Here is an 11,086-nt window from a genome sequence, read left to right on the forward strand (position 1 = left end):
GTGAGCACCGCTCCCAAAGCCGTGTTACAGAGGAAAGATGCTGATGCTTTGAAAAAAAAAAAAAAAAAATTAATAAATAAATTGATAAATGGATAGATAGACGGATGGATGGATGGATGGACGGAAGGATGATCCTGCTCGCCCTACAACATGGCGCCGCCCTCTCCGTACAACATGGCGGCGCCCAGCCAGGCAGCACCCTCCACCTCCGTACAACATGGCGGCCTGGTGGAGAGCACTTCCGGTACGAAACAGCGCCGCTATTTCAACCCCGCCGCTTCCGCTTCCGCCTCCTCTTCCGGCTCGGGCGGCGCCAGGTATGGCGGCGGGGGCTGCGCGGCCTCCCTCCCTCCGCCGCCGCCATCCGCCGCCATCTGAGGCGCGGCGGCGCCCGGGGGGGGTCCTGGGTGTCGGGGTCGGGGTCGGGGTCTGGGGGTCGCAGTCGGTGCCCGGGGGTCGGTGCCGGTGCCCGGGGGTGGGTGGCGCAGCGCTCGCCGGGCCCTCAGGGAGGGGAGGCCTCAGGCCTGAGGCCGCGCAGGGTGAGGCCTCGCCTCAGCCTCAGCCCTCGTCACGTCAGTTTGAGGCAGAACTCTCAACCCCATCTGTTTTTCCTTAATTAGGGTGTGAAAAATGGTGCAGCGCCTGACCTACCGCCGTAGGTTGTCCTACAACACAGCTTCCAACAAGACCAGGCTGTAAGTAAGGCCTAGCTGCTAAGGAAATTCTCCTTTAAGAAAAACAATTCTTAAATCTTGATCCTTTCCTTAACAGACTGCTTTTTCTGCTGCGTTTAGGTCCCGAACGCCCGGGAACAGGATTGTTTACCTGTACACCAAGAAAGTAGGGAAGGCACCAAAGTCAGCATGCGGTGTATGCCCAGGAAGACTTCGTGGTGTAAGTCTTGAGGTTTCCAGCATAAGATCTTGACAGCTTTTACTGTTTTAAATGCAAACGACTTTATCAAGGAAGATGCCTGTTTCTTGTTGGATTCAAGAACATCCTTCTTTAAAATATGGTCATCTGAATGTTGTAAAGCACAGCTGGTAAAACAAGCTTTGAGAGTTTAAGGAACAAGTGCTTTCTTTTTTAATGCTTGTAATTCTCACTGGTATTATCTAAAATTGTTCTATAAGTTAACTCATAATTGACTGAAATTTTTCAAGGCAGCCGTAGATGAATCTGTAACAGGTTTAAAAATCAGAATTGGACCTCTTAAATACACTTTCAAAAACATAAATTGACTATAATTTTTAGAAAAAACTAACTTTTTCTTAATAGGCTGTTATCTTCAGAAATGTATGTCGGGTTTAATGTTGTTTTCACCAGTGATCAGAGTGCTCAAGTCTTACTTTCAGTCAGTTTCTACACTTGGGAAGATGATCCTCGTTAATAAGCAGTTTTTAATTATGAGTATATTGGCAAACCTGTCTGGTGGAATGAAAAAGCTCAGTTCTGGAGTGCTGAGGATGGCTTGTATAATGCCCTGTGGCTTTGGTCACTTTTTGCATGTAGAATAGCTAACTGGAGGTGTTGCTGCTCTTTAAAAACAAACCGTACAAATGAATTTTCTCAGTGCGGCTGTTACCCAAAACTGGGGCCTGCTATCTTATGATACGCTTCTGATTTGTGCTTTCTGCAGGTCCGTGCTGTGCGCCCTAAAGTTCTCATGCGGCTGTCAAAAACGAAGAAGCATGTCAGCAGAGCCTATGGCGGTTCCATGTGTGCTAAGTGTGTCCGCGACAGGTGAGCTCCCAGCGGGATAACTTTGTTCTTGAGGTGACTTCATCTGTGTCCTGCATCTTACCGTGTCTTCCTAGTGTAAGCCAAAGTGCTAGAAACTCTTTTCTGATCTCAGTGTAGAAAAATGGAGAGGGTAAACATGGGACATACTAGCAGTAAGGTGTTCAATTCTCCCCCAGGGTTTGAGCTGGTTAATTAATGTGTTCGGAACTCCTCTGTGGATAGTTTGTTCTGTGTGGTTTCAAGCTGTACTGGTGTGTAGGTGCTAAACATCCTGTTCCTTCTGCAGTTTTGTGTTCTTCCCTCAAGAATAAAGGCTTTTCTTCTTTGCTTCCTGTTTTGGCTTGTGCAAAGATAGTAGTGAAAAATCAACTTTAGACTTCTGTGGTGTTTTGGGATTTAGTGGTAATAATTGTTAGCATATTAAGCATCTAATATGTAATTAAGCTTAAAGATGACCTTTGGTAGGTCTCCTTGAATTGAATTTTATTCTGTAACAGCTGCACATCTGTATAATTCCTTGAGAAGTGTGAGCACTGACATGTATTACAAAGAATGTGGCATCTTTGTGAATGGTCATCAAAGCAGATCTCCAGAGCCAGCAGTCTAGTGCCAGTTTTTCATCTGTAGTGCACGTCTTTCCAGCATCTTGTTTTTTTTTGGCTTCTGTGGTCCAAGCTAAATCACATCAAGTGGCACTGAAGACTGATTGTTACAACTGCAAATCTTGAGCAATACTCTGTGTAAAAGACATTTTTTCCTCGGTGCTTTCCCAAATATTCTGAGCTTGGTAGGTCATTTTTTTTGTACATGAGTGTATGTTACTGCCTAAAACGAAACAAAAATACAGTCAGTTCGTTCCCTGTAATTGGCAGGTCTCTCTCCTGTGTCTGAGCATTGCTGGTAGGCTTTGCGTGCTCTAGAAACAGCCATAAATATCATGCATACGGGGCAGCATTGTCCTGTTTTGAAACAGGAGAGCTTTTATGGTATATGTGTGTGGATTGGCTCACTCATCAAACAGGCTGCTGATGTATGAGTACTGTCGTGTATCTCTGTGTAGTGGCCCCTTATCTGTTCAAGAAGTAATTGTATTTAGATATGATTAGACCTGCCAGAGTTTTTTTTTTTGTTGATGCACAAAGAAGCGGTAATCCTGAGAGGGCGGCTCTTGTTCTGATAACTGAACCCATATACATTTTTCTGTAGTTGCAAGAAAGAATTGGTGTGAGCAGCTGGTCAGTTCCCTTATTTTAAGAACTGTAAAATTAATTTGCCAGAGAGGAGCTTTGCTTTTTACCTTAAGGTAGTCACTTTCCTACTGGTTAGCCACTGGGTTGATACTTCTATCTGCCTACAAGCCACTAACCCTGAATTTGCAAGCACATGAAGCCTTCTTCCCAAACCTCTACATTTATTGGTGCCACTGTATTGTGATGCTGGCAGGAACACAGACAGCTCCTTTATGTGAAGTGGAGTACCATGAAGTACTGCAGGCAGCAAAACTAACTGCAACTTCCTTGTTCTTGTATACTTGCTTAATTGGACAGCTGTCCTCACGGTGGTGTTTTTCCTTTCCAGGATCAAGCGAGCTTTCCTTATCGAGGAGCAGAAGATCGTGGTGAAAGTGTTGAAGGCACAAGCACAGAGCCAAAAGTCCAAGTGAATCGATTTGTATTTTCTGCCCAATAAATGAGAGTTCCACTTTCCTGCTGTCCTGTCAGTCAGTCCATGCGCTCGTGGAGGCTAGCGGGAGCTTCTCACAGCTTGTGAAGTGCAGAATAGGATTCTCAGAGCAGGTGCTGCACCAGCCACACCGCACACAGCCCCCTCTGGATTGGGGAGGGAGCTCCAGCTCCATTCCCTTGCCCTGCGAGGCGCCTCCTGGGTCAGCAGCTGCTGGCACAGTGCGAGCAGGGCTGCAGGGGTGGCAAACCTCTGCCTCCAAGAGCTGGGCGATCCAGGCTGTGGTGTTTTGAGTTGCACAGAGCTATTTTGGGTCTGTTGCTGATCACCGATGTGCCAGGAGCCCCGTGGGAGGTGGGAATTTGGGTTCCCTGCTTCGTGCTACAGGCGGCTGTAGCTACCCGGGGACAACCCGAGCCTGTAGGCGCTGCCTCCTTGGCTCCATCCCGGGCGTTTTACCCTCGAAGAGCCGCGTTTAGGTTCCTTCATGCCTCTTTATTCCCGCAACGCCCCTGGTGTGCGCAGGGGAGCGGCGCGGAGGGCAGGGCGCTAATTAATGAGCACCCCCCCCCGGCTCGCTCATTCATTCATTCATTCATACTCCCGCGCGCCGGCCCCGCCCACCGAAGGGGGGCGTGGCCTCCCATTCACAACCACCCACCTGGGGGCGGGACCTCCCGTGGCCCCGCCCCCCGAGCTCCCCCCTCCGTTACCCAGCACCGACACGTCGCCGCTGGAGGGTCCTGGCAGGGGCATAAAACGCGCGGCTATCCCCCAGGGGAGTGCTGTGCTTCCGGCTGGAGAAAAAAAATTCTAATTATTTTCAATTATTTCTCAAAGTTTGGGGTGATTTCGCTTTAATCTTCGAAGTGATTTTTTAAAAATTCTCGTCTCTTCTATTTTTCCCCTGCCAGGATGCAGCCGCCGGCCGCCTTTTCCGCGGCGCCGCGCTGGGCGCCGCCATTTTGGGTGCCGGCGGCATGGAGGCGCTGTTCCGGCTGCCCTTCGCCGTGCTCGAGTGCCCCAACATCAAGCTCAAGCGGCCGGGATGGGTGCACATGCCCTCGGCCATGACGGTGTACGCGCTCGTGGTGGTCTCCTACTTCCTCATCACCGGAGGTGCGGCGCCTAAACCCCCTAAAATCCCCCCAAACCCTCCTAAACCTCCCCAAAACACCCTAAAATCCCCCCTAAAACCTCCTAAACCTCCCCAAAACACCCTAAAATCCCCCCTAAAACCTCCTAAAGCCCCCTAAACCCCCCCAAAACACCCTAAAATCCCCCCTAAAGTCCTCCCAACCCCCCCCTAACCCCCCCTAAAATCCCCCCAAACCCCCTAAAATCCGCCTCAAACCCCCCCAACCCCCCTCTCCTGGCCTCTCCGGGCACCTCGCCGCCGTTCCTGTGGCATTTCACCATTTCTTCCCCGATTTTTGGCCATCTGACCCCATTTCCGTGCCTCGTTTCCCCCACAGGGATCATCTACGACGTGATCGTGGAGCCGCCCAGCGTGGGGTCGATGACGGACGAGCACGGGCACCAGCGGCCGGTGGCCTTCCTGGCCTACAGGTAGGGCAGGGGCAGGGACAGGGGTCCGTGCCCCTCCTGGGGACTGCAGGACCCACCCCGTGCCTGCCCTGGGTCTACAAATTAAAAATTAAAAACACCTGGAATCAAGGGGAGCAGATAACCAAGCCCTTCCCAAGCCCTTGGGGCTGGATGCTTTGAGCTGGTGGTGCTTTGCTCTATTGCAGCCCCTGTGCTGTTGAGGTTGGTGATGGGTGCAGGTGTATTTGGCTGTGTTTTGTAGGATGTTTCACGGCAACGTAAGTAGTGTTGGGGAAAATTTAAGGTCTGGCCTTTCAGCTTCTTGTGTAATTGGGACTCCTGTAGCTGAGGGTTACAAATACACAATGGTTCCTTCCCTGGGTCTGTTTGTGTCTGCTGCTGAAGATGAGCTGCAGACTGCTCAGTCAAGAATTGCTCTAAGTATTAAATCTATAGTTGTAACTTCTTGATTTGGTTTTGTGTCCGTATGTTTAAACACGGGAATGTGGATTTTTTCTTATAAAATACCAAAAACGTTCTGTAAGCCCTCAGAACGTACATACCAATGTATATATAAATTTATACACACCTCACCGATAAACTTGGACTTGGACTGGACGTGGTTCGTGACTCAGGCAGGGTGGGGCTGCTGCAGGGTACCTGGAGCAGTGCTGCGGGGAGCTGGGTAGCAATTAGGTGCAATTCAGTGAAAGCAGCATGAAAGAAGATGGAATTGGCTGCTTTCTGAGCTCTGTGAGAGCTCACAGTCTGTGTACAGGCCCGGTGAGTGAGGAGCCAACCATGCTGCAGGCAAGAAACACTCCTGCTGTGTGCTGGAAGCTGCCAAGGTGCTTCATGAGGTGACACAGTGCTTGGAGGGGGATTTGTACCAGGATGTGAATTTGGGCACTGCTGCATCAGCGTCAGGGTGGAAATAAGATTCAGAAAACCCAGTGGCCCCAGGGTCACGGTTCCACGCCTTGAGTCATCTGTGACAACTGGTGCTATGTTTGGGGTAGATCTTTCTGAAAACTGATGAGTTCATATCGTATCCATGAATATACCCTGTTGCATATAAAACCACTGGTATGCTCGTCTGGTCACCTTGCAGGCTGTCAGTCCAGGAGATAAATTACAATTTAAATTACAATTTAATGTAACTGCATAACATAAGTTCCTAACATAAAGTAAATTTGGAAGGTCAGCCATCAAAGTTAATCATTTTGTGTATTTGTGCAGCTAAAGAAGGTTGAGTAGCTGAATTTTGAAATGTAAATAGTTTTCTTTGAATAACCTCTAACTCTTTCTTCTTCCCTTTCTTCCCCCACCCCCTCGTTTGTTGGTCCTGTAGAGTAAATGGACAATATATTATGGAAGGGCTTGCATCTAGCTTCCTCTTCACGATGGGTGGTTTAGGATTCATAATTCTGGATCGATCCAATGCGCCAAATATCCCCAAGCTGAACAGGTTTCTCCTGCTCTTCATCGGATTTGTCAGCGTGCTTTTGAGCTTCTTCATGGCCAGAGTTTTCATGAGGATGAAATTACCGTAAGTGACCTAAAACTCTTTCTGCTTTTCTTCCTTTTTATGATTTGCGTGTGCCTGTATTAAATTTAAGAGTAACAGAAAATAAAACCAGGTATGCTGAACATCTGCAGCTTGGCTATGAGTTACTTTTCTTCAGTGCTTTTGTGGAACAAGCTATCTTGAATGAAGCTTTTGGAGCTGACTGCTCTAAGATTGTGCTGTGGTTCAGAACGATGACGGATCTGTTAAGTCAGACAATACGATTAGTGATTCTGAGTAGTAATATGTTTTAAGGTAGGCTGATTATGTGCTGGATAGGTGAAAGTAATTTCAAGGCAGGGCTTTGGAGAAAAAGGATGTATCGAGGAACTTCCAGGAAGACAAATGAGTCATTTATACCGGCAATATATGGCAAAGGTCATAACTCGAAGAGCCGATGGCAGGAGTTATGGGCGTTTAGAAACATCCAAAGGTGTCCTAAAGTAAGGATGATGTGTCTTTTATTTTGTCGTTGCTGGAAGACTCAACATAACACTGAAGCATACAACGTGTGTGACATTTCAATACACCTAACTCACAAAGTACGAAAAATAACACAGCTTTGAGGCTCTGTTATAACTAAACATGGGATTTTCAATTTGCATTTCTTCTTTCTTGCTCCATCTGTTTCATCTAGAACAGCTGAAGCCAGCAGTTTGGAGGTACCGACAGTTAATTTCTGGAGTAGCTCTTTGGGGTGTTGACTTAGTTATGTCAGTCATTGCTCCTTTCTCAAATGTTTGTTTAACCTTTGCAGTGCAGTAGAAGTGTTGTTTCATAATGCACCAGGGATTCCCTGGCAGTAGGCAGCTGGGTAGGGATTTATTCTATGTTTTCTTGTTTCATTCATGTATGTCTTAACGGTTCTCTTTCTTAAATTCTTTAAAGACAAAAGACTTCAGGGAAGTTTCTGTAAGTCTCTTCCTTTTTGAGGAGGTGCTGCCTGTTTGCTAACTTTTTTCCTAATTTAATTTTATTCTGCAGGGGCTACTTGATGGGTTAGTACCTCTTGCAACGTATGAAAGCCCAAGCTGAATTTACTCCTCTTCATGAAGTGTTTAAGAAGCAGCAAGAAACAAATTCCATTGTCACTATCAACAGGAAAGAGACCTAAACATGAGAAGCAAGTGAGGAAGGCGTGCTCTCTCTGCAAACAAACTTTTAATACCAATGGCTGATTTATAGTTTTAAAACGGTGTTTTATCATTGCTGTTCTAGAGCTTCTGCAAAGAGAAAGTTACCTATATTTTTTTTTAATCTGACTTGGTGTGAAATAGAGAACCTGTCTGTAGCTGTACCCTGAAATGAGAATTAGCCATTGGTTTGACAGTTCGTTATTGCAAGGTCTGTCCCCTCTTCCCTGTGCAGGAGGGTTACATGTGTCAATTGGAGAAGAAACACCTGAAACATTTCTTTCCAAGTTATCATTAGAAAGTAAATAAGTTTGGATACTTTACAGTCCGAATTAATGTGTCTGAAATGCTTTCAGAGACACCTTTTGCCTTCTTACTAATGGCTCTATATGAGCAAATCCGTATGTGCACCGGGAGAGGCAAACTGTATGAATGTGCATTTGTTTTTGAAAAAATGTACGAACAGAGCCAAATAAAACTTATTTTCTACAAATCTGAATTTCATGCATTTTCTGAAGCTTTTTCTTGAGTATGCATGGCCTACTCTGCATCCATGGTTTGAGATGCCTTACTATACAATGACGCATTTCTGCTTAGTTTTTCACTGTTGGGTAATGATTTCTTTTAATACCAGGGACAAGAGACCTCATGTTTTCTGTGAACTTGTACTGTATCTAAATGATATGCTATTATCAGTAATCAAGTGAGCTGTTGCTTCGTTGTTTGAGAGACATGGCTCCAACTTTTTTTTGGTCGTCATTTAAAAGATGGAATATTACCATTGTACTTCATTAAAATGTATTGTGTTCTGAAGGTGGAAAAGATCCTTCTAAATCTCCATAAATGTCTTGTCTGCAAGCCACATGTGTTTGAAGCACCATTTTTGTCTGTATAATAATTGTCAGTGAGGTGTTTCTTTTATTCCATTAATTGTAAGTATTACTGTTCGTATACTAATCAAAGAGCTAGTTGTTAATCATCTGTCTCCAGGATATGTCACTTCCAGTCCCTCATTCTTACATTCAATGTGACTTCTGCGTTTATTCGTTTTACATCTTTTTCTTTAAAATTTAAGGTATGTTAAGCTGTTCTGTTAGCGCAGTTCTGAGCCTATTTCCTGTCTTTTCAAAGTAGTCGTTTTGGTTTTGGTGAGACATATGCTTACTTTCAAGGGCAAGTACTGATACTATGTGAGTAAATAAAGGGGTAAGTCAATTTCAGTGTATCTGAGGAAAGTCAAAACAGAAAGGCACCTCGCAGTATAACTGTACTGAGCGCCTGCTGGCTCAGTACGTGTCCTGCTGCTGTTCAATGTCAGCCTCCAGGTTTGCAGCCGATTCTAAATGAGCATTCTCTTAAGCAGTAGTTTTAATGACACAGATGAATGTCTGTGGTCTATGTGAGGGTACCCTGCACGCACAACCTTAATGGTCACCCGTGGAAAAATTTCTAGCTGGCACTGTCATATCACCTGCTCAGAGAGGAGTGGCTGTGCTATACCATATGTGATGGGGGTCCCAGTACCAGGTAAAGAAAGGCTGGTATTTTCTGAGTGCCTGCTGTTCTCTACAGCCAACAGCAGGTGGCATCTCCTGCGCCAAAGACAGAAAGAAAAGTTCAGTGATGCCCATCTGCGTTTGGTGCTCTCAGCCAGAGTGAACTGAACTCGTCTGGGGGGTGGGAAATTAAAAATAAAGCTGAAGCACTGTGATAAAGGTAAAACAGAGCTTGTAGGAACGTATCTCTCCATGATTAAAAACAGAAGTTTGGCTTAAGTCCAAATGTAACAGAAAAGTCAGACTGAGGTCTTGATTTTCTGTCTCTCCTGCTGGAGAAAATACTGAATCCATGGCTCTTCCAGAAGGTTCAGAGTAATCTAGGAGTGCTGACGCCTGGTCAATACAGTTAAGAAGAATATATATAACCTGTGTAGCTTTTGAAAGTTAACATGTGAACCCTAAATAATTTAAGTGATCTTATACTTAATTGAGTTAAGCCAAAAAATTCATCTAAATAAAACAAGCCAGACGATTTGGCTTCCTTTTTTTCCCCCAGTACATTTTCCAGACTCCTGCAGATCGTGTAACAGTAGCATGTTTGGAAGACCTGGGCCACTGAAATGATTTTTGTCAGCAGGGTGACATTTCATCTGTTTTGAGGAGATGCTGATAACTACCTCTGCTGGCAAAGCTGTGTGGCATTTGGATACGTCCAGATATGATTTTTAAAAAAATGTATAATTGCTAATTAAAACCTAAAATACTTTTTTAGGTCAAGTTTAGTTATCAGTGTGAAGTAGTACACAGTGATGTCTGAAAGGAAACTGACATCTTTATTAGACTGATGTGGAATATTTTAATTTGCAGCATTCTAATTCTGAACCTGTTGTGTTTAAAGGGACCTGCCTTAGGCAGCTGAAGGTACCTCAGTTAACTCCTTACAAAGCTGGATGCTCGTTTAGAAAATAGTGCTCAGTAAGGTTACTATAATACACCCAAGCCTAGTTCCAGTTGCATATTTTATATACATATTTTCTTAACATACTGATTAGGAAGCACTAGGTATTAGGTTACTAAAAAGTTACAGTCTTAGCAGTCTTATTGTGAATTTCTGCTGCTGCTCCCAGTAAAGGCAGTAAATGTGGGTGTAAGGAAGACAGCAAATCTCAATTTTCTGACATGCTTGGAAACGCTGTATACAATAGAAACTTTTTTTTCTGCAGCATTGCAATGGCTGTGAAAACGTGACTTGCTATCACCCATTTGTGAATATGGTTGTATTTTGCCTTTGGTGTGACAGTTCCTTCATCAAAAGAGTTGCTGCAATACCTCTGGCCTCCTATTACAATTCCTAGTTGCTGCTTCTCAATTTTACAGTTGCTCCAGTATGTTTTTCTTCCAGAACATGCTTAAAGAGGGTTGAAACCACTGCAAGAACTGAAATGGAAGAATTGTAGGAATCTCAGAAGAAGGCCATTTGATAACCCTTTACAGTCACACTGAGGCATGTCAGCCATACAGACTGAAGAGTCAAAATCTGGATTTCAGTGACAGGAAAATGCACGACTCACGCATCGAACTCTTCTTCAAGGGTGGTGTTTCGTGAGAAGCAGCTACTAGAATCATGAGAGTTTCTGCATGATTGGCTTTCTCCAGTGGCAACTGATTGTGCTGTGTTTTTGTGTTGTGGTTTGACATGGATACCCGTCTGCTGAGGGCTGTGCTGAGAGCATAAGCTCGTTTTAGAGCAACAGCTGTGGCACTGTAATGGGAGGCAAGCACGCCTGACTTGCACCGTGTTTTAACTGGTGGCATGGATGCGAGGCGCTGCATCCTGATAGCTGCTCTCTTGAACCTATAAAGCAGCTTGCCGAGCTCCAGTGTAATGATATCAGCTTAATTCCTGATGTTCT

The 11,086-nt window shown here is 45.2% G+C and overlaps 2 protein-coding genes across 2 annotated transcripts; both read left to right on the forward strand.

The window, feature by feature from the left end:
• The first annotated feature begins 265 nt into the window (after positions 1–265).
• Positions 266–3,448, forward strand: RPL34 (ribosomal protein L34). The gene is made up of 5 exons (XM_084517243.1): positions 266–317; positions 621–695; positions 795–894; positions 1,640–1,743; positions 3,322–3,448. The coding sequence occupies exons 2-5, from the start codon at positions 631–633 to the stop codon at positions 3,404–3,406; spliced, it is 354 nt and encodes a 117-aa protein (XP_084373369.1). The 5' UTR covers positions 266–317; positions 621–630; the 3' UTR covers positions 3,407–3,448.
• Positions 3,449–4,141: 693 nt separating this feature from the next.
• On the forward strand, positions 4,142–8,173 carry OSTC (oligosaccharyltransferase complex non-catalytic subunit). The gene is made up of 4 exons (XM_084517242.1): positions 4,142–4,545; positions 4,902–4,995; positions 6,326–6,523; positions 7,526–8,173. The coding sequence occupies exons 1-4, from the start codon at positions 4,407–4,409 to the stop codon at positions 7,542–7,544; spliced, it is 450 nt and encodes a 149-aa protein (XP_084373368.1). The 5' UTR covers positions 4,142–4,406; the 3' UTR covers positions 7,545–8,173.
• The last annotated feature ends 2,913 nt before the right edge of the window (positions 8,174–11,086 follow it).

Source organism: Aythya ferina (assembly GCF_964211825.1).
Source record: "Aythya ferina genome assembly, chromosome: 4".
Taxonomy (NCBI): domain Eukaryota; kingdom Metazoa; phylum Chordata; class Aves; order Anseriformes; family Anatidae; genus Aythya; species Aythya ferina.